At 34.7% G+C, this 24,074-nt stretch overlaps 1 protein-coding gene across 8 annotated transcripts in view; it reads right to left on the bottom strand.

Annotated features, from left to right (window-relative positions):
• Positions 1 to 24,074, bottom strand: part of SENP6 (SUMO specific peptidase 6) — a 123,472-nt gene that overhangs the window by 5,995 nt on the left and 93,403 nt on the right. For 6 of the 8 annotated variants that reach the window (XM_044001006.1, XM_044001009.1, XM_044001008.1 and 3 more), the window contains 10 exons: positions 22,932 to 22,965; positions 21,291 to 21,479; positions 19,960 to 20,186; positions 17,941 to 18,047; positions 17,729 to 17,845; positions 15,392 to 15,514; positions 14,785 to 14,877; positions 11,044 to 11,459; positions 2,341 to 2,447; positions 857 to 942 (listed from right to left, as the gene is read on the bottom strand). In XM_044001006.1, the coding sequence (XP_043856941.1) occupies positions 857 to 942; positions 2,341 to 2,447; positions 11,044 to 11,459; positions 14,785 to 14,877; positions 15,392 to 15,514; positions 17,729 to 17,845; positions 17,941 to 18,047; positions 19,960 to 20,186; positions 21,291 to 21,479; positions 22,932 to 22,965 (1,499 nt within the window). Of the gene's footprint in view, positions 1 to 856; positions 943 to 2,340; positions 2,448 to 5,435; positions 5,502 to 11,043; positions 11,460 to 14,784; positions 14,878 to 15,391; positions 15,515 to 17,724; positions 17,846 to 17,940; positions 18,048 to 19,959; positions 20,187 to 21,290; positions 21,480 to 22,931; positions 22,966 to 24,074 lie in introns of those variants that run through there. The other 2 variants (XM_044001013.1, XM_044001014.1) reach the window with 2 other exon arrangements.

The following is a 24,074-nucleotide window of genomic DNA, read 5'->3' as shown; positions in this document are numbered from 1 at the left end:
TGTCAAGTGTCTAAGACCGGATTTGAACTTAGGTGCTCCTGAATCCAGGGATGGTGCTTTATCCACTGCACCACCTACCTGCCCCTACTTGACTTTTTTTTTTTTTGGTGAGGCAATTGGGGTTAAGTGACTTGCCCAGGGTCACACAGCCAATAAGTGTTAAGTTTCTGACGCTGGATTTGAACTCAGGTCCTCCTGACTCCAGGGCTGGTGTTCTATCCACTGTGCCACCTAGCTGCCCCATATCTGACTAATTTTTTTTAGTGAGGCAATTGGGGTTAAGTGACTTGCCCAGGGTCACACAGCTAGTAAGTGTTAAGTGTCTGAGGCCACATTTGAACTCAGGTACTCCTGACTCCAGGGCCGGTGCTCTAATCCACTGTGCCACCTAGCTGCCCCTATATTTGACTATTTTTTGATGAATGAACTGAAATCCAGTTTAATTTGCTCAGGAAAGAAAGGAAACGGGGCAGCTGAATTCAAATCTGGCCTCAGACACTCAATACTTACTACCCATGTGAGACCCTGGGCAAGTCATTTAACACTCACTGCCCCGCAAAAACAAAAACCAAAACAAAACAACAACAAGAAAGGAAAAGTCACATACCAGAGGAATCTGAATCCCAAACCAAAAGTTCAATGCCACACCAAGAGGGTGATCCCAGTGGTTCTGGAACAAATCTAAACTGAGATGGTCTGGAATCCATCAGCTTTAAGATTTTCACCCCAAATTATTTCTGTACTACAAGTGGTTACTAAAATGATCGATTTCTTTTTTCCATCCTATAATAGCTTGCCATTTTGCTTTTAGATATTATTCTCACTTTGTACTCAAGAAATATAATTTAATACTTACTGTTTACAGATTGTAGGCTTCAGATGCCATTGCCCTAATTCAGAACTACAGGTATCATCAAGACCCCCATCATCACTGCTATCTTCCTATAAAAAAAGAAACTATATTATTTATATTTGTAAAATGTAAATCCTAAACAATGTTTAGTCAAAATAAATGTATAATCACTCATAGAAAATAATTTTTAAAAGTATGTTTAGTTGATAAAATACCAGATAACTTCATGACTATTATTTGACTAATATTAGACTAAGGCTGTCTAATATTTGGTTATATTAATTTCATCTAATCCAATCCCATGCATGATAATACTGACATATAAAAACAATATTATAAGCTAGAGGGCTAAGAAGCTTTTTTACTGGACCAAGAATTAGACCTAAGAGGGAATTCCTAAAAACTTCTAAGTTATTAGATTTTAATCTACATGTATGTTCTCCTACAACTGCCCAGACAAAACAAACAAAAACCAAACCCTAAATTATTTATTTCTACTAGTTCATGTGGTACTTTGATCAAAGACAAATGCTATTAGGCCAAGTTAAGAAATATAGTTATCAGATAGATTAGTTTCTAAGGAAAAATAAATTCAGATCTAGAAGTAAACTACATCCTTGGTCCACAAAAAAGGATGAAGAGAAAGTAGATGGCCCTCAAAGGAAAGCCATTATTAGTATTGAAAAATAATTCAAAGACATCCTGATATGAACCTCAATTATTAATAGAATCCATTAGCTGGTACATCAAAAGTGTAACATATTGCCTTCACATAAGTGATTCACATACAAAACAAAGCATGTGCCCAGGCATAATTAACCTTTAGCTGAGGCTTCTAAGAAAAGGTGTCTGCATCTCCCCCCTCATTGTGTGAATTTCGAGGTTTTAGGGCCTATTTCTGATTTTTAGGAAGAGACATGTGCAAACAAATTAGGGAAAATTTTGCAAATATATGAAAAATAAACAACATAGAATGACAATTCATGTTTAAAAAACCAAGTTAAAAGATCATTGGAAAACTCAAAGTGAAAAGATTATAAAACTGTCCTGTGTTCCCTTCTCTACTTATTCCAAATTTGAAATCATGTTCAATTCAACCTGATATCAGACAAAAGACTAAATGGGAATCGTAAATAGTACTGTAGGAGGGAAGTAATCTAATTAGCATATGCAACTTTAATTCGATGTTAAACACTGAAGAGAAGGAAATTAGTTCATAGATTCTGAAGAGATTTATCCTAAAGGCTTATAAATACAGCAGTCCATTAAATTAAGAATAAACTTTTAAATACGAAAACAGTTGAGGAAATGGAGCAGTTTTGCTTTGACATTACCCAAATCCATAGGCAGTACAATTTTATGACTTTCCAGAACTTCTAGAAATTGCTTAGTTCTTCACTTAGAAAGTTATTTTCTTTATAAAAATGTCTTTAAATTGAGGATACAATACTACTGTCCCTTCTTTTTTACTTAAGTATTATCTTCACCTGGTTATCCTGATCTTCTGAGAAGTCAATAAGCTCATCTTCAAGCAACTTATTACCAATATCAGCTGGCTCATCACTATAGTTTAATCTGATTCTGTTCAAACCATCTGTACCAGTAAAGAAAACAAACATTACATGAAAAAAGCCACATATTTCAAGAATCCTATGGGTTAAATGTCAATATTAATAGGTGCCCATTTAAACTTTTCTATATTTGTAAATAGTTGTCATCACTTGCATATTAGATCCACATATAAATAAGATCTAATGAAGGTGAAACCTGTTTAATTGTTATTACCATTAATACAAGATGATATAAAATATATAAAACCAGGAAATATCAATACTCTAAGAATATTAATACGATTATAAAACATATTTATAGAAATAAGTGAATATTTACATAATTAGTGATACAAACTGATCATAGTTAGCTTGTGTTAATATAAAAAGACAGTTACAGATTTATAGATTATTTTACAGATTTGTTGCCATATCAAACTACTAAAGGGGTTACTTAACAGAATGGAACAAAATAATAAGTTCAGCTAGAAAAAGAAAATGTCAGGAGGAATGAGGGTCTAGCAGTAGTTGGTCTCAAATAATATTTCAAAGAAGCAATTTTCAAAATTACTTGGTACTGACAATTAAAAAAAAAGAAAGAAAAAGTTTATCAAACATAGTAGCAGAATGTCTAATAAACCCACTGGAAAATAGTATTGTAGAAGTTAGGTTTAGACTACATCTCAAATCAATATATGACCTCAAAATAAAGGTTTCTCTTAGTAGGGTATGCTTAAAACAAAACAAAACAAAACTATGCCATGCTCCTCTCCTCCCCATAGCACTAGAGATGTTCATAAAAAATAAGTCAATTTTGATTACACAAATCTGGAAAGCTTTTGCACAATCAAAATCAATGCAATTAAACTGAAACAGTTAAAGAAAACTGGTACCAATTTTTTTCTAATAACGGTTGATTTTCAAGATTTCTAAAGTATTTGATATAAAATTTATTAACAACAACTATTCCCCAAAAGATAAATGGACAGAGAATATGAACAGGAGCTTTTCAAAATAGGAAATTCATATAGCAATCATTTAAAATCATTTGAAAAAAATAACCATGACACTCTAAAGCCATCAGATTGGCAAAAGATGATGGAAAAAAAGGGAAAATAACAGTTGTTGGAGCATTTTAAAATACTCTTAATGGAGCTATGAATTAGTCCAAACACTAGGGAAAGCAACTAATCAATATTTATTGAGAGTCTATTATCTGTCAGGCACCATACCAGGTTCTAGGAATATATGAGCAAATAATGAAATAATCCCTACCTACAAGGACCTTATATTCTAATGAGATAAAAAACAAGAAAATACGGAAACACAAACACAGACACACATACAATATAAAGCAAATAAAAATATAAGGAAGTTAAATATAAAATACCATGGGAGAGTGAGTTTTAGCAGTAGGGAGATAAGGAAAGGTTTTATACAAAAAAATGGTTCTTAAGATGTGTCTTAAAAGGAGGAGCAGGAGAACTATATGCGACAGAGGTAAAAAGGAGTACATTCTAGGAATATGGGTTGGCTAGTTCAAAGGAAAGGAGGTGGGAGATATAAGTACTGTATATGAAAAACAGAGGGCCAGTTTGCTAGATCAGAGCATGGAAGACAAAACAATGTTGGAAAAATACTGTGGTCAGATCCTGTGGAGCTTTAAAAGGGAAACAGAGTTTTTATATTTTATCCTGGAGGCAAAAGGAAGATGATGGTCAAATAGGGGAGTCACATGGTTATATGTGTGAGAGACAGTGATTGTGAGTGTGTGAGAAAGGGGGTGCAGATGTGAAAAGGGAGAGGGAGAGAGAAGGAAAGGAAGGGAGAGTCTTCTTATCTTACTCAGGTTAGAAGTGCAATGGCCTTTCAAGGGCTGGATCCCACCTGCAGATAGGCATAACAACAGATACTACTTTAACTTGTTAACTTATGGGAGCTTCCAACCTGTGCAGGTTTGTTCCTCCTTGGGCAACCTGGTGGCTCCCACTCTTGAAGACTCACCATACTGGTGGTGGACAGTAGTATTCAGCATACTGCAGCTCAGAAATTCTGAGCTCATATGATCCACCAGCTTCAGCCTCCCCAATAGCAGGCATTATAAACATGAGCCACCACTCCCAGAGTTCTTATCTGTTTTTTAAGGAAAATTATCTAGGCAGAGGGTGCAAGATCGACTGGAGTGGGGATATTTGAGGAAGGAAGACAAATTAGGAGTCTTGAAATAATATTAAGTGAGAGGTGTTGAGGGCCTTAGTTAAGGTGGTAGAGCGAAGGGGCGAGATACAAGATGTTGTATAAGCAAAAAAGTTAAGAACTGGCATTTGATTTCATATGTGGGGGGTAAGGGAGAGCGAGGAGTTAAAGATAACATCATGGTCATGAACCTGGTAGACTGGCAGCTTGGTAGTGCCTTTTGACAGAAATAGGGAATTTTAGAAGAGGGGAGAGTTGGGTTAGAAAGATACTGAATCCAGTTTTGAACATTTTGAGTTTGTTGCGTGAAAGAGGGAAAGAAAAAGAGTCTGAAATTGACAATGGAAAGGAATGTGGAATACTTATATTCCCCCTCAAGGACCTATTCTCAAATGTGCATACTCTCTGATACACAATGATAGCATTAATGGGCATGTACCCTGAAGAGGTCAAAGGCAGAGAGAAACAACCCATATGATAAAAAATAATATACATATGTGTACATATATTTATATATACACATGTAAATGTATATATACATATCCACACACATTTCCACACATAAATACATATCTATATCTCAGATTTTTGTGTGAAAGACCTAGAAGCAAAGTGGCTGTCCATCAATTGGGGGATAGCTAAACAAACTATGGTAAAGGAATAAAATGGAATATTATTGCTCAGTAAGAAATGATAATTATGAAGGATTCAGGAAAAACCTGACAAAATTTGTATAAACTGATGCAATTATAAATGAGTAGAACCAGAAGAACACTTTATAAAATGACTACAATAATGTCAAGGAAAACAACTTTGAAAGATTTAAGAACTCCTACCAATTATGACTTGAGAAGACGGATGAGGAAACATGCTTTCTCACCTCTTAGTAGAGATGTGATGGGCTATGGGTACAGAATGAAACATACATTTTCAGATACTGTTAAATTAATCTATTGATTTGTTTTGCTTTTTTATACTTATTTGATTCTACTTGAAGGGAGCAGGAAAGGTAGATAGTAATTATAGTGCCAGAAAAAGAGCAGTAATGAAACATTTCTAAAATATGCAGGAGCAAAAGGAAGTTCAGAAAGATACAGGCAAGCAAGGCAGTTTTGTTACTAGCATGTTAATTTTAATATATACTTCAAAAATATAGATAAGAGAAGATAACTTCCTTGTTCTTTTTATATTGAAATGTTTATGATTGCTGGTGCTTGTTGAGTCCATATAGAAAAAGAAAAAAAAGTTTTAAAGTTAAAACGAGCAAAAGATAATTACAAGGCCATAAGTCTATATTATTGATAATTTTCTAAAAAGCCAAAATATTCCCCCAAAAGATGATTTTAATGTAGATTATTAAAAGTATTGTAAACTCTTAATTTAGTCAAGGCTAAGCTGATCTTACCTTGATTCTACTTGTGCAGAAATGGTTTGCTAAGCAGAGTAAGAGTGTAAACAAGATTAAGGTAAGGATTATCTTATGAGAGCTACACCTCACTTTGCACAATACTAGGCCCTGAAAAGTTGTACATTAACCATACTTGTAAAGAATCCTATTTTAAATGCACAATACTACTATTTAAAGGAGTTTTATGGGAAATTCTTTTGAAATGTACAGAAGTACCTTCAGTTTTATATCTTTTCCTTTCAGGCTTGTGAAAATAAAAGCAAGGTCAGTTGGAAAAGAGTACCCACAAGAAATTTAAAAGCACTGATTTATTTGTAATGGATAGGTCATTTTAATTTTAAATCTATTCATTATGAGTGGATAGATCAATGAGGTTCAAATAAGATAATATTTGTAGAATGCTTACTATAGTGAATGTCACACAAGACACATTTAATAAATGTTTATTCCCTTTACTTTCCCTCCTCTCCAGGCAGCATCCCAGACTTTCATGACCATGACTCCATCCTGGGTACCTATGTTTTCTCCAACACCAAGTTTCTTTTTGTGTTTTCTTAACCCTTTAGAATGTGAGCTCCTTGAAGGCAGGGACTATCTATTTCTGCTGGCAGTTGTATTCCAGTGCTTAGCATAGTATTAAGCATATTGTAAATACTTAATAAATGCTTGTTGACTGATTAGTAGTATCAAATCTAAATTTCTTTAAGATTAATTTAAAAATATTCTATGTAAGATTAAATATTAGTATGACTTTAATGTTATTTGCATAAATCAGATTAAAAACTCTAAATATATACCATCACCACATAGTGCATAAGAACGACCACACTCTGAGAGACCATCTGGCAATAATTGGTTCAAATTCATTCACCATACATTAGCAAAGCATCCAGTGAGTACAGACCATAGAGAAGGTACTAGGAACACACAGTTTACGTAAGAAATTAACGTGTAGGGGCAGCTAGGTGGCGCAGTGGATAGAGCACTGGCCCTGGATTCAGGAGGACCTGAGTTCAAATCCGACCTCAGACACTTTACACTTACTAGCTGTGTGACCCTAGGCAAGTCACTTAATCCCAATTGCCTCACACACACACACACAAAAAATTAACGTGCAGAAAAAACATACAATGTACCATGGGAAATAGGTCAGTCAGAGAGATGATCAATTGAGCTTCTCATACTATATGAAGCTCAAAAGGAATAGGCATTGACAATGGGGTTTAGGGATGATTTCACTGAAGGGTTAGACTTTAAAGGATGGAAAGGAATTCAGCAAAAAGTGATATTCTACGAACAAAATGAGAAAGATATGGAGGGAAGAAAGCATAAGATGTGTGCTTTAAAAGGCTGAAGAGGTAAGGTGAATCTCAGATCATACAGAGCCTGGGAATTTCAAACAAGGATTTGAATTTCGCCTGGTAGAAAAAAGGAAGCCACAGAATACTTCTGTACTGATCTGTGCTGGTGTTATCAGATCGCTATCTGCTTTAGGTAGCATAGTTTGGGGTTCTTCAAGTGAATGGGGCTAAATAGTCATATAGCAATTTAGAATGAATAAACAAATTATTGAGTACCTCCCTAGGCATAAGATACCAGGGCATGAATGAAGAAAAAGGTCTAAAAGGGAGTCCTAATCCTCACAGAGTTTATCACTACAGAACAGTTAAATGAAATAATGAAGGGGCTTTAGCAAAAGTACATTCTTTACGGAAAAGAAACAATGTAAGTGAGGAAAAAAAAGAAGAGTATTAGGAAATAAATTTTCTTTTAAAAATCTAAGGGGCAGCTAGGTGGCACAGTGGATGGAGCACTGGCCCTGGAGTCAGGAGGGCCTGAGTTCAAATCTGGCCTCAGACACTTGACACATACTAGCTGTGTGACCCTGGGCAAGTCACTTAACCCCAAGTGCCTCACCTATATATATATAAAAATCTAAGAAAATTTAGGCTAGTACTAATTAAAAATGTATCTCACTCAAAAGATATACTGAAATTTATATCCTGGATTCTAGAATTTTTAGCCTCTTGCCTGAGACAGCAAGCTTCTAGGTCTAACTAGAGTTTAAGGTTTAAGGATGAGGCTGTAAATGTGCTAATAATATATCCCACAAAAGCTTCTCTTGGACTGAGAACACCATTTCCCTTCAGTCTCTGTGTCTATGACTAGAGTATTAGAAAAACATGGACGGGGGAGGAGATTTCTAAGCAGATGTAGGAAAAATACAAGTTAACAAGAGGGAGAATAAATCAGTGAAAACCAGGGACTTCCTGAAGGAGAGGAGGGTAGTGTCTGCTTACACCTGCAATAATTGGCAAATCAAAATAAACCTGAGGTCTCACCTACACCCTGCAAATTGGCAAAACTGACCAAAAAATGGCAACAATCAATTGGGTTTGAGGGATTATGAAAAGATAGGCACACCAGAGAAATGCAAATTAAAACAAGCTTGGGATATCATTTTACACCTACTAGGATTGGCTAAAATGATTGAAGGGGAAAGCCATAAATGTTGGAGGGGATGTGGAAAAACTGGAACATTAATTCATTGTTGGGAGAACTTTGAACTGATCTAACCATTTTGGAGAGCAATCTGGAACTATGCCAAAAGAGTTATTAAAGTGCTTATATCCTTTGACCCAGCAATAACACTACTACGTCTATTTCTAAAGATGATTAGGGAAAGAGGAAAAGAACCTCTATGTTCTAAAATATTTATAATAGCTCTCTTTGTGGTGACAAAGAACTGGAAATTGCAGGGATGCCCATCAACTGAGGAATGGCTGAACAAGTTGTGGTATATAATAGTGATGGAATACTACTGTGCTATAAGAAATTATGTGCTCAATGATCTTAGAAAAAAATGAAAATACTTGCATGAAATAATGAAGAGTGAAATGAGCAGAACCAAGAGAACCATTGTATTAAGATTGACACTGAGCAAATAAGTCATGGTGGTGTTCTTAACAGAAATATGAAAGGAAGAAAGCAAAGTTTATGAGGAAAGATAATTAATTCTGTTTAGACATGCTAAATTTGAGGTGACTGGGACATTCTGAGTGTACAACAAATAATAGGTGATGAAAGAAATCAACCATCATGAAATAGAGCATAAATTTAAGGAAGCAAGCTATTACTACAGTAAAATGTGCAAAAGCTGTTTATCACAAATGACACTCAATTGTCATCTTGTTTTTGTATAAACTATCCTTTATGACTAGAAAGCACAACATCTTCATGTCCCCTTTATAGAATCCCATACTTCCTTCAAGACTCTGCTTAAGTACCACCTTCTATAAGAAGTCTTGCCTAATTTCAATTGCTAGAGTATTCCTTCCTAAACTACTTTGTAAATATGCACATATTATCTTTACTGATTGAAAGAAATTTATAGTGGATGTAGTCCACATGGCATAAGAGTAAAAGCAGCTAGCTAATGGTACAATGAATCTAAGTTGGGATAGGCAGGCTAAGATAAGTGATAGGATCAAAAGGGGGTGGGGTGGGTGGTGGTACAAATAACTCAGATGGAGAAGAGAGAATACTATAGTCTTCTATATAGTGAATATAATGAAAATTTTTGATATAAAAATAGGTAGAAGTACCTAAATATAAAAAGAGATTGTGTTTCAAAACCTGTTTGAAAACCAGGTACATTTGAAACTCAAAATTAATTTTTCTTATAAAATTGTTAGTGAGAAGGAGCTGGCAATGGGCAAATGACCTTTCAGGGAACGTTTTATATCATATGCAACATTAGTTTTCAAATGAGCAATGGGTGGTGATGCTAGCGGTGCCAAACAAACAACAAAACCAAACCCTCTACTTTTCTTTTCTGTCCTGGAATAGCAATGTCTAGGCACAAGATTAGGGTTAAGGTTGGGTGCTGACAAAAAAGGCATATACACAAATTAAATGTGCCTGCAATTACTATTTTCTTCAAATTCCAAGAAGTAAATTTTAAACTCATGTTCTACAGAACATAATATGACCACCACCTACAAGCTATTCCTGCAAACCATTACCAAGGCCTCTTGCTAGGAATGGTTGAAAACTTACCAAGATTAAACATATTAAAACACTCAGGTGAAAAGTAAAATTCCTTTGTCTGTATCACAAGAAGCCTGATGCCTATCACCACTTCTTCCCCCAACTAGGTAAGATATAATTGTATAGTTACAGAATCCATTTTGAATGATGTTATTCAGTGGTGACACATACACTATATGGATTATTTCTGCTAAAGCCACATTTTCAAAAAGCTAGCCATTTGAATGAGAAACAAACTCCATGTTTACTATACTTTCAGCTAAATAAAACAAATCAAGGGGCAGCTGGGTGGCGCAGTGGACAGAGCACTGGCCCTGGATTCAGGAGTACCTGACTTCAAATCCGACCTCAGACACTTAACACTTACTAGCTGTGTGACCCTGGGCAAGTCACTTAACCCCAATTGCCCCCCCCCCAAACAAACAAACAAAACAAATCAAGAAGTTATAACTTAATATGAAAAAGAATTGGTGAAGTTATCCAAATCAATGATAATTAGATATGAGATTTCATGCCATCAAAATCAGAGACTTTAAATAAACACCACCACCCAAATATTTTAAATTCTCAAGTATAAAAAAAGACCATTGCTTCTTTTCATCTCAAGAATGTGGCCAGGAAGAATCAAAGTGGGGAGGAAGGGGAGAGAGAGAGGGAGAGGGAGAGTGTGAGTGTGTGTATTTAGATTATCTATATATCTTCACTGCACAAAAAGGGGTCCCTTTGCTTTAAATATTAAAAACAAATTCTTTAAGTCCCCCACAAATAAGCTTACTTCATATTATTCTCTTTCCCATACTCTACATTCCATACATATCAGAATCTTAATGGTTTCCTGAGCTCAACATTCAAGTCTAGCTTTCTTTGCATGGGCTATCCTCCCCTCTCACCTATGTCTGTTGAATCCCTTAACTCCTTATCCTCTTCATAAAAACATTACAATTATTTTGAATCTTAGTCTTTTAAAAAACATTTAAAACACGTACCTGTATGATGTGAAGAAGGTAGAAATTCATTCTGCATGCCATTCTCATCTTTAGTCCTATTATCAAGTTTCTGACAAGCAGATTCTACTTTAGTTTCACATTCAATATGATTTATTTTTTTCAGAACACTTTTCCCACTACAAGGGCTTCTCTGACAGTATAAGTCACTTTCTTCACTTATAATGCTTGAGTCAATTAAAGCCATGTTATGCTTTCTGTTTGGTATTTTCTTTATTACAGGCTTGGCAGGAGAGTTTTGTAAACTATCCATTTCATTAGATGAAGAGGAAGAAGTACAGCTATCCTCTGCAGCTGAACCTTTTTGGTTGGCAATATTTTCATGATACTGAGGATTTGGTTCATACTTGGGTTTCTCCAAGCCCGGGAAACAAACAACAGCCAAAAACCAATGTGCACTGCAAAGAAATTAACAAGAATGTCAAAAACAAACCAAAAAACCCTAACTATTGTATATTAGTGACATTTATTAAAGTTAGTAATGAATTTCAAAATTATTTTTTCTCTTCTTCCAAACAAATCAGAAATGTTTAGTACTTTTTTTGTTTTGTTTTGTTTTGTTTTGATGAGGCAATTGGGGTTAAGTGACTTGCCCAGCGTCACACAGCTACTAAGTGTCAAGGGTCTGAGGCCGAGTTTGAACTCAGGTACTCCTGAATCCAGGGCCAGTGCTCTATCCACTGCGCCACCTAGCTGCCCCATGTTTAGTACTTTTAAAAAACCAATTCACATATTCTATTTCTCTGATCAACAGTTCACTAATAGGACAAATCTGCTTAAAAAGGGCATTGTATACCTATGTATTTTTAGAATTAACATTCATTTGAGTATAATACCACAAATATTTACTGTATACAAAGTTACTGGAACTATGGCTACTTATTTATTTAAAACACAATCACAGGGGCAGTTAGGTGGCACAGTGGAGAAAGCCCTGGATTCAGGAGGACCTGAGTTCAAATCAGGCCTCATACACTTACTAGCTGTGTGACCCTGGGCAAGTCACTTTAACCCTCATTGCCCTCCCCCCCCAACCAAAAACACCCCCCCCCCCAAAACCCCAAAATAAAATACAATAACAATGTTAAATAATCTTTCTCTGTGACCACAGCTATGTTGACACATGTCCGCCCATATCTAGAACTTAGACCAAGGCAACAATTCTCTCTCAGAACCAATAGTAATTAACTTGAACTATTAATATGAATGTTCACCTATGAAGAGGCAGGACAATTTCAAACCCTGTTTAACTGATATATGCTGCTTGCTTATTTATTATTCACTTATTTGATCCATAGATGACCCTACTTTATTAAAAATGTTTCCTTTCATTTCCATTTTTCTATGAATTAATTCCATGACCTGCTTTAAAATAATTCATTTTGGGGGCAGCTAGGTGGCACAGTGCATAAAAGCACTGTCCCTGGATTCAGGAGGACCTGAGTTCAAATCCAGCCTCAGACACTTGACACTTACTAGCTGTGTGACCCTGGGCAAGTCACTTAACCCTCACTGCAAAATTTCAGGAAAATCACTTTTAATATTTCTCTATCCATTTACTCTTTTGTCTAAATATATATCCTCAAGAGTTAGTATGTATGCATCTATTTGTGAGACACACAGAGCACATTTTTATGTATTTTATAATCTTACAAGCTAGTGCTGGGGTGTCAGTCTCAACAAGTTCTTCCCTTCATCAACAGCAGCACCAGGAGAGATTTCAGGTTCTGGAACCATGACTAACTGTGAAGGTGAGAAAATTTATCAATTCTAACTGCTGACTATCATTCTTATGGATTCACGGTAGTCTGCCATTAATAAGGAGCCATGTAGCCTAGGTTCACTGTCCCAACCCACTTATTAGATAAAAGTAATAATAACCACAATCACAACAGACATGTATTTATACAGTGCTTTAAACATTTCAGTTAATTCTCACCCAATAACTCTATGAGGAAGGTACTCTTATCACCCTCATTTGACAGACAAGAAAACTGAAGCTGACAAGGGTTATTTATACAGCAGTGATGAAAGAAAAATTTGAACAAGTCAAAACCTTTTCCTCCTTGACAACAACTTCTTTACTTTTGTCCTTAAAACTTTTCCTCCTCGGGGCAGCTAGGTGGTGCAGTGGATAGAGTACCGGCTCTGGAATCAGGAGGACCTGAGTTCAAATCCGGCCTCAGACACTTAACACTTACTAGCTGTGTGACCCTGGGTAAGTTTAACCCCAATTGCCTCACTAAAAAACAAAACAAAACAAAACAAAAAACAACAAAAAAACCCAAAACCAAACAACAACAACAAACTTTTCCTCCTCTACCTCCTTGGTAACTTGCCTCTCATCTCTTCTCTGCAATTTTCAATACCTCCTTATCAATTGATTCCTTCTATCTTGCTTATAAATATGCCCCAATTTCTCTTATGCTTAAAAAGTTTTGACATCTTGCTACCATACCCTCAATTTATCATCTTCCCTCTCTTTTGGAGCCAAAGAGCCAAAAAAAAAATTGTACTTATTGCTCCTACTCTTTTACCCACCTCTCTCCGAATTTACCTTTTTTTGGGGGGGGGGAAGGGGCAGAGCAATAAAACTTGCTGGTTGAACTCAGGTCCTCCAGAATCCAGGGCTGGTGCTTTATCCACTGTGCCACCTAGGCCCCCCCCCCAATTTACTTTTCAACCCTTCCCATGGCAATTGAGTTTTGATGCCATCACAACTGAAGTTGCTTTATCTAGTACATTTTTTATCAAGCAGATTTTCTCTCTGGGTTTTCTTCATACCCCTTATCTGACCACTCTTCCTCTGACTCCTTCTGAAGGATCATCATAATCTATGTGGCTATATACCCTTGGCTAGTGCCAGGCTCTTTCTTCTTTCTATATTCTTTCAGTGCTCTCATTAACTCTCCTTGATTGAACCGTCATTTGATTTCCAAATCTAAATATACAGCCCTCATCCCTCTCCAGAACTCCAGTTCTACATTTCAGGCTACACATGTTCACTGGCACATCCCACAAACAGCTCTGGCAATATGACCAAAACTATACTTATTATTCCCCCTCCCTTTATATAAATATTCCTTCTTCAAGTTCCTATTTCTAGTAACCGAGGGTTTGCAATTCTAAAAGTTATCCTTGATTCTTCACCTACCTTTCCAAATTCTCTTTTATCTGTCCCATTTGCTCCACCTCATCATATCTCAAATACAACAGGCTCCTAAATGGGCTCCTTGTATCAGGTCCCTCCCCTATCCAATCTCTAATACACACAGCTGCCAAAATGATATTCTCAAAATACTCTCCAAATCAAGATATTTCATCATTTCCCTTCTGACTTGGAAAATCACACTAATGGAATAACATGTGAAAGAGAATATTGATAGCAAGAAAAAAATCTCTATGTTTGAAAATGTTTATAGTAGTATTTTACGTGATAAAAAGGCTGTAAACTATGTGTCCAACATAGTTTATGAAAAATGAAAAATACTTGAACCAATTATGCTATAGTAATATATGTGGAAATTTTATGATCCAACAATATCATGTGGGATTTACCAGTAAATTTTCAGTAGCTTACAAAACATGAGAATATATCAGTTCTTACTAAGAATTTGTTTTGTAAAAGTAATCAATTAACAGTTTATTTGGCTTTACCCTAAAAACAAGTATTCTAAAAACACTGCCAAATATGTAGTAGATACAAAGGAAATTTCTACTCACGCTTCGTTGAGGGGAACAAAAATAAAATCCTTTTCAAAAATATCTACGTGCCGAGTCCATGTTTTAACACGCCCATGTCGCTTTTGTTGTATCCTATAAGATGAAATAAATTATGTAAGTATTTTTTAAGTATCAAAAGGACTCTCTACTGTTTTATAACCATATTCATTTTCAAACTAAAACTTACATGCTCCATGTGATATAAAACTTTTAAGAGTCAGAAAAGAAGGAAGGTTGAAGCCAAGGCAAATCTTCAAATTAATATACTTTAGGGAAAGTCATGATAACAAATATGCCCTGCACTTCTTGTTACCAGCTATCAGCAAAAATTAACCTTAGGTATCCTATTGGTATATTGTTTCTCATGTGAATGAAACATCTCCCTGCCCCCCCAAACGACAACAATGACGACAACAACAACAACTCAGGTATACTAAGGAGACTGCTTTTAGGTTTGATAAAATCAGGCTCCAAGAAAACACCCCCTTTTAACAATCTACCATAACTAAATAGTGTTTATGATATGGCTAAAAACAGTTTTCCAATCAGTTGTGATTTTTATTAACATTTTAAGCATTCAAAAACCCCCTTTTTTAACCTAACTTACGAGAGGTTTGTTGTTTCATGAAGATTTCTTCTCTCTCTTTGATTAAGGCGTTTATAGAAAAAAGAGCTAAAGATATGAATTCGGTCAGCATCTTCTTTATTCAACTTTTCAAGTACCAAATACCTAGTTCAGAAAAAGTTAATTCCATTATACTTCATTGTGTCAACTTATTATTTTTCTAAAAACTAAATCTAAATAAAGCGATCAAATAGGAATTTAATTCAAAATATGTATTCATTTCCTAGAACTGAAACAAATGAGTGATGTTTTACTTGGTTACTCAATGATGACCCACACATATAACATCCTTTGAGAAAAACACAAATTCAGAGAAGTGAAACTGACTTGAAGGTTTTTAGTATTTTTATCTAAACTGTCACAAAATCCCTACCAATTTCACATTTTTTCTACTTTAAAATAGATAACATTATATCCAAAGCTTTTGCAGGATGACCAGAGTTTAATTCCACACCCACACTCACTGCTTATCTGCCCAGCACCATCTACACTCAGTGGGACCACAAGGTTTCTGCATGAGACAGAGCAAGAAAGAAGCAGGAATTACAGCATATTATATTTATTCCTCCCTTACATTGTGAAATATTCATGTATGTATCAAGAAGTTACCTACAGTTTAACTGACTCACCACAAAAAAAATCTTTCCACTTACTGTTCAATACAATATTTATTGTACTTTAAATGGTTTACACTAGAGCACCCTTCAAATATCACTTTTTTTCTGATTTAAAAATAAAAGATAAAGAACTGCATCAAGGATAAAGAAAAAGCTTGAGCTCTACTCTTTGTTGTTGTTGTTGTTGTTTTTGTGTTTTTTTTGAGCTCTACTCTTGATACCAATAATGGTGCACAACATTTCCAAGTGTCAGTTTCTTTTTCCATGTAACAGAAACAGCAAAAGCACTATCCCCTTCCTAAGCAGGATGTTACGAAAAATAAATGTTTGAACAGGTTCTGAACTCTTGGATTATTTTCTTCATCTGTAAAATAAGATTTTGGACTAAATAGTGGAACTCTTTCAGTTCTAAAAGTCTATGCTCTTTGGGAGCAAATACCTAAATTCTTTTAATCAAATTATTTTTTTGACTATTTATAAAACAAATGTAGTGATTCTTATATGGAACAGATATTTGTTGAATATTCATTTAATTGCTCTGATATCACTGAAATCTGTGCTTATAATTTCTACTGTAACATCTGGAAGCTACATAAACTGATATCTGGTTCAAGAAGGTATCATAAAATATTTAATTTATAGGAAAACCAGTATTTCAGTTCCTGTGAAGCAGGAAATCTAATTAGTACATTTGTTAAATTTGTAATAATATAATTCTACACTAATATAACTCATTCACTTCGAATGCCCCAAAGCAGCATAGGCACTGAAGCCTGGAGAATTATTAATGTTACAACTGGTACTAGGTAAAACAGAAAAGACCAACAGAAAGAAAAGGCCTTGGGAGAGTATTAAAAAAGTGTTTCCTACCAAGAACAACATGTTTTTTTTTCCCCCTTTTCCTTTAAATGTTACTGGCTGACTTTAAAAGCAGCAGTTGTTCTCTAAAACTTGAAAAAAAAATGGTAATAAAGAAACTAAACTTAGAAGATGAAAAGAACATTAGTAATGGAAGGGATCTTGGAGATCAGCTAGTTTGAGGGATGGAGTGGGAAAGTGGAATCTCCTTACAAATTATGCCTGTGCAAGTTTGCATTTGCAATCAAAATCTGTTTTAACCATAAGCATGTCCACTGTCAATCCCTAGAGACCTCTGGGTCCTTTTCTTGTTACTCAAAGCAATTTAATTCCACTTCTAATCTTTGAACATCTTTTCTACATTCTACCCGTGTAAACAATGCCAGAAATGAATGTTTCTAAGAATGTGGATAGAGTTTTATGTAGATGAGAAAAATTAGCTCTGATGAAGAGGTATGCTCTGTAGCCAACTTGTTAGGATTGATTTATTTTGTAGCTAGAAAATGAATGAAGTGGGGCAGCTAGGTGGCGCAGTGGATAGAGCACCGGCCCTGGAGTCAGGAGTACCTGAGTTCAAATCTGGCCTCAGACACTTAACACTGACTAGCTGTGTGACCCTGGGCAAGTCACTTAACCCCAATTGCCTCACTAAAAAAAAAAAAAAGAAAATGAATGAAGCAAATATTCTTTTCAATTTGTCTGACCTATTCCTTTTTAATATACTTCAGTAAAAAGTTTAACATATACAGAAAATGAAAGACAAAATTGTAACAAGAATGTTTAACAATCAGTGATTACATGTCACTAAAAACATCATAATAATAAAACAGAAAAATTAACTTACTTTAAATAAAAATCTATGATAACATCATTTAAAAATTCTCCTTCATTTAGACAGTGTAGATCCTCATTAGTAACACAGATGCCTCCCTTAGCTGGAGGTGGTGGATACACTATCAATCTGAAACAAAAGAAAAAAAATACATATACATAAACACACATATATGCATATATAAGAGAAAATAATGTCACTTAAGAGTACAGAAATTTTCTCACTTTTCTATAGGACCAATAAAGACAGTATGTGGTTCTCCAATTTCCTCATCCTCATCAAAAAACTGGAATTGTGGTGTTCTTAATTGTATTTTGGGTTCAAATGAAACCTTGGAGAGAAAATAAAAATAAGTATTAGTTCCTAAAACCAAGAAATTGACTTCTTACTTTCATTAGGAAGAATACAAACACAAAGGGAAAAAGGGGAAAAGATTTTGTTTTTTAAAGTCAAGTGACTGAGGCCAAAAATGAATCAAGAAAGCACTTCCTTTATTAGACTTTCAAAAGGGACAACAAATGAAACCAGTGACATAATTTTCTATTTGTGATCAATAGTTTCAATTCAACCAGCATTTACTAAGCAATCACTGCATGAAAGGTATTAAGTTGGGGCAGCTAGATGGTGCAGTGAATCGAGCACCCGCCCTGGAGTCAGGAGGACCTAAGTTCAAATCCAGCCTCAGACACTTAACACTTACTAGCTGTGTGACCTTAGGCAAGTCACTTAACCCCAATTGCCTCACAAAAAACCCCAAACCAAACCAAAACAAACAAAAAAAAAAGTATTATGTTGGGCACTAGCCTTACATGGATAAAAAATAAAACTGTCTTTGCTCACAGTTTACTGAAAAGAAGGAGGAGGAATAGATCAGTTACACTAATAAATGTGATACTAGGATATAAAGTATATATGACAGAAAAAGGGATGGATCCAGAAAAAAAAAAAAAACAACATTACTAGAAAACTTGTGAACTTTCTGTTGTTGAGGGAAATAAAAAAAGTTTTCCATTTGCTCTTCTGGCAGAGATTAGATATTCCATAAAGATATCACTTGACTCTAGGCCACAGCCACAGCAGATATTTTAAGTTCTCATTTATTTTTCTTTAAGCAGAATTTTCTTGAGCCAGATCACCCAGAGGTAGATGTTCCACTGTTTCTTTAATCTCCTTATTCAATTTTGTTTTTTGTTTTGGTGAGGCAATTGAGGTTAAGTGGCTTGCCCAGGGTCACACAGCTAGTAAGTGTTAAGTGTCTGAGGCTGGATTTGAACTCAGGTCTTCCTGACTCCAAGGCTGGTGCTCTATCCATTTCGCCACCTAGCTGCCCCTCCCTATTAAATTTTGTGAGTAGCTCTGCCTTGGCCTGTCCCCACATCAGTCCTTATCTAATTGCACCAAGCTTATATCACAGAGGAAAAGCCATACCAAAATGACAGGGCATCTAGGTGATGCAGTAGATAAACTACCTGGCTTAAAGTCAGGAAGACCTCAGTTCAAATCTGGCCTCAGACACTAGCTGTGTCTTCTTAACCTCTATTTGCCTCTGTTCCCTCAGCTATAAAATAAGGATGATCATAATAGCACCTATATCACAGGGTTGTTGCGAGATCAAGTAAGATAATAACTGTAAAGTGTTGCACAGTGCCTAAGTACTATATAAATGTTTACTTATGACAGCCAGGTAAAGTATGCAACAAATGTTAACTAAATTTAGCTCTTCCAAATGCCGAAGCATTTAGAGTACTTGTTATATTTACAGTTATAAACTTTTATGATTTGTTTGGCTCTTTTGGTTATTAATAACTGCAAATATAAAATTCTAAAGCCACAGCGATGAGTACCACTGTTCTAGAATCAGATAAAAATACTCCCCAACAAAAATAAAACATCAGTTATCATCTCAAATATTCCATCCTGCAGATAATAAGCAAAGGGATGCACTATACCATTTCGACCTGCAAGTTGAGATATGAGGAAAGGGGCAATGAAAGAAAGAGGGAGTGTAAAAAAAAAAAGAGAGAGAGAAAGAGAGGTACATGTGTGAATAGTAGAACGCAAACAATTAGGAGCTCTGGTATACCTATTGCCATAACTTAACTGAGTAAGAACAACCTAATGTCTAGATTATTTAACATGACAAAAGGTTTTGTGATGAATTATATTTAAGATTTTTAAATTCTAAGTATTTCTTAAAGGACATTACAATTATAAAGTTATTTTTCCAAAGAAAAATAAATTACATTTTTTATTTTGCTTTCTTTTTGTAGGGAACTTGCTTTGGAAACTTCTTCATAGGTTTTTGTAAAAGCAACAAGTCTTCCATTGGCTTCTTCAAAGGAGATTTTCACAAAAAAATCAGGAATATTATTTCTGATACCAATTTCAGTAATGATATTTTCAAACACTATATTTGCCTGTGAATCAAGGCCAGTTTCAAAAATTAAAATAATATACTGTTCTTCAGGACCTAAAAAGAAAGAAATGTACATGTGAGCCAAAAAAAGGGCCACAATTCATTTTGAAACATAACATTTTTATAATTCTGGTTGGTAACAAATAAGCACACTAATAATAAATAAGCATACAAATAAGCAGGGACATCCTATTTCCCAGAATGTATCTAAGATACTACCCATAATAGAGTAAGTATTTAATATTATTCACTAATTGCAGTAGCAAAAAGATAGTTGTTAACTAGAAATGGTAGAGCAGGTCTGTGATCAAAGGCTAGACCAACCTATAAAGATCTATCACTTGGTAAAAAGTTCATCTCCTCCAAAACAACAAGTACATTCAATAGTACAAATATGTGCAGCATATCCAATACTTTGGACATACATGTACAAAAACATAATAGCTCTTTTGCAATGGCAAAGAATTGGAAAGTGAGGAGATGTCCATCAATTTGTGAATGGTTGGACAGGTTATGGTATATGAATGTGATGGAATGCTACTGTACAGTAAGACAAAATGAAGGGGATGATTTCTGGAAAACCTAGGAATACTTATATGAAATGATACAAAGTGAAGTGAGTAAAACCAGAACAATCTATACAGTAACAGCAAAACTGTCAAGATAAGCAACTGTGAATCATTTAGTAATTCTGATCAATACAATGATGATCCACCACAACTCCAAAGGATTCATGATGTAAAATGCTATCCACCTCCAGATAGAAAAGTGACGGACTCACACTTCAGATTAAAGGGTTGGGTTTTTTTTCCTCCCTAACCACACCCATCCATATAGAACATGACTAATGTGGAATTGTTTTGCATGACTTCTTATATGTTTCATATTTCTTGACTTCTCAGTGCGTTGGGGAGGGAAAAGAGAATTTGGAAATTTAAAAATTAAAAAAGTTTCAAATAATTTTAACCATTCACTTCAAGATAAGCTGAAATAGTAGCATAATTTAAAAAATATCAACAAAACAAAGTACACTAAACTAGTTTGAACTATAAGTAAATTGTTTTTGATCTTGTTAACTCCCTCCCTCTATACCACGCAAAATACACGTACATATATTTATTTGGCCACCCCCATTCTCAACTTGCCAATTTAACTTACTTTCTCCTTCACAATCATACCAAGAATTATCTCTCTCTCGATTCATCTTCAATTGCATTCTCAGGGTATGACAAGCAGCTGGTATTGTTTGTAGAAATACTACAGGCAACTTCCTTACACTACACCATTCACATTTAGTAAGTTCTGAGGTTTTTAAATCAATCTCTTGTATGTCACCACTTTCGAATTCTGGAGGAAATACCAGCAAAATATTAAATTCTTTATTAAATTTTCTTGAAGGTTATTCTAAGTACTGTTAAGAAAGTAATGGAAAAATAAAGCTAGAAATAGAAGCTACTGATTCACTATTATTCAATTTTAACCATTTCTTAGTAATAATAAATTCCAAATCTTTACAATTACGATTTACTGCAGTTAATTTAATGAAATTTTGTCCAAATTGGCAGGGAAATGTGGTTGACATTACATTGAAATACATAAAATCATTTGTAGACACATGCAAAGTGTTGGCTTTTAGGAAATAAAGTAGACGTCCCCAATTACAAATAGTGCAAATCTCTTAAAGCAACACTATAATGAACTGTGAAGTGAAAAAAAAAATATGCAAAATTATAAGTAGTCCTTGTATTTAAGGAATACCGGTTATAGCCTCAAACCAGAAAGAGGGGTAAGACAAATTTTATTTATTAAAGCATACTTTAAAAAAGAACAAGTGTGTTGCTTTTGGAGGGGGGGTGGGGGGGAGAGATGAGGGTTAAGTGACTTGCCCAGGGTCACACAGCTAAGTAAGTGTCAAGTGTTTGAGGCCGGATTTGAACTCAGGTCCTCCTGAATCCAGGGCCGGTGCTTTATTCACTGTGCCACCTAGCTGCCCCAGAAGTATGCTGCTAATGGGAGTACTAAAATAACAGTAGTAGCTAACACTTAAAGATGTATTAAAGTTGACAAATTAATTTCTGGCTCACAGCTTTACAGGAGGTAATTGCAAATATTTTCTCCATTTTAGAGATGGGGAAACAAACAGAGGGATTTTTAATGACTTGAGGCAGCTTGGTATGGTGGAGTTGAAAATGGATTTGGATCCAGAAAAACTTGGGTTTTCCAAACAAAAAAAAAAATCAAAACAAAACTTGGGTTTCAATCATGCCCCAGACACTTACTTTTTGAGACCTCAGTGTTCTCATCTGTAAAATGGGAGGGCTGGACTTAATATCCTCTAAATTCCCTTCCAGATTTAAATCAATGAGATATATCAAATGAGATAAAATATATAAAGAACTTTGATATTTTAAAATACTCTATAACTGCTGTTATGCTGACCCTAGCCAAGATCACATAGCCAATAAGTTATAAAGATCCAGGTCTTGAACCCAGGTCTTCTAGCTTTGTCTTCAGCTTATACCATAAGTTTAATCTTAGTCATTACATGTGCTTTAAGTTAAGATGATACTTTATTAGACTGTACTTTATTTATCTTAGTATTCTTCCCCCACCCAAAGAAGATCAAAGAAAAAGGAAATTTTATATTTGAAGAGTATTTAAGTATCAATTGATGATAATGACATGACTGGTTATTTTAGTAACTGTTCCTTTAGCATTATACCATCTAATAGGTTTATAAAATATACTTTAATCATTGGAATGATAAAAAAAATTAAAGGAAAAAGTAAAAGATCTTACCCTCTAGATGAATCTTGATAAAATCTAAACAAAACTGTAAAAAAGGGAAAATATTAGCACTTTTTATTGTCCCAGATATACAATTTAACAAATGATAAAGCATAAACCAGCTTATACTTTTATAGGACTTTATTCATTAGTTTTTTAATACTTGACAGCTCCAGATATACTCTGCCACATAATGAAATAAAAAAAATTTTAACAAAGAAATACAACTAAGCAATAGATAGATTGGTTAATACAATCAATGGAGGTTAAGTTGGCTTTCAGTGGTCTTATTTGTATTATAACTTCACTCAGCATAAGTTCACACAAATCTTTCCAGATTTCTCTAGTTTCCTCAGATATGTTACTAGTATTCCATTCCATTTATATTCCAATCTAGTTAGCTATTCCTGAATTTGTGGGCAACCCCTTGTTTTTGTAAGCACAAGATATGCTACCATGAATATTTTTGTATTTATGAGGTTATTTCCGATCTACTGGGTACATGCCTACTATTATGGATTTAGGGACTCTATAAATTATTCCAAATTTTTTTCTAGAATGGCTAGATGTTTCTCTAGTAGCTCTTATAGCTATATTAATCACGAAGCCCTTTCAATACTGTTTCCATCTTTTGTCTTCTTTGTCATTTTTATCATTCTGAAGCTAAACTTCAAAGCTGACTCAATTTTTAGTTTGCTTATAACTGATTTGGAAGACCTGGGCTCAAATCACAGTTTTTATAATAATTGTGGGACCATGGGTGAGTTACTTCTTCTGAGGCTTAGTCGTCTATTTATTTCTGTTTTTAAAAAACTTATTTTATTTAGGTTCAGAACCTGTCCTCTAAAGAGTACATGGAACTCTTGTTGTAGAAGGAGAAATTCTGTTTTAAGATAAGTACAGAATGTACTTGGTAATCTGAAACTACCAAACACTCTACAGAAATACCTAAAAATAATAGAGAAATACGAATTTCTCATGGGTTAGGTAAGTTAATATAATAAAAATGACAATATTACCTATATTAATTTGCTTATTCAGTGTCAAACCAATAAAATTACTTCATAGATGTAGAAAAAATAATAGAATTCATTTGGAGGGAGAGAGGGTCAAAAATTCTCAAAGGAAATAATGAAAAAGTACCAAAGAAGGGGT

This window comes from Dromiciops gliroides, chromosome 4 (assembly GCF_019393635.1).
Source record: "Dromiciops gliroides isolate mDroGli1 chromosome 4, mDroGli1.pri, whole genome shotgun sequence".
Taxonomy (NCBI): domain Eukaryota; kingdom Metazoa; phylum Chordata; class Mammalia; order Microbiotheria; family Microbiotheriidae; genus Dromiciops; species Dromiciops gliroides.
Note: the sequence above shows the minus strand (reverse complement) of the source record. Positions and strands in the feature narration are given on the sequence as shown.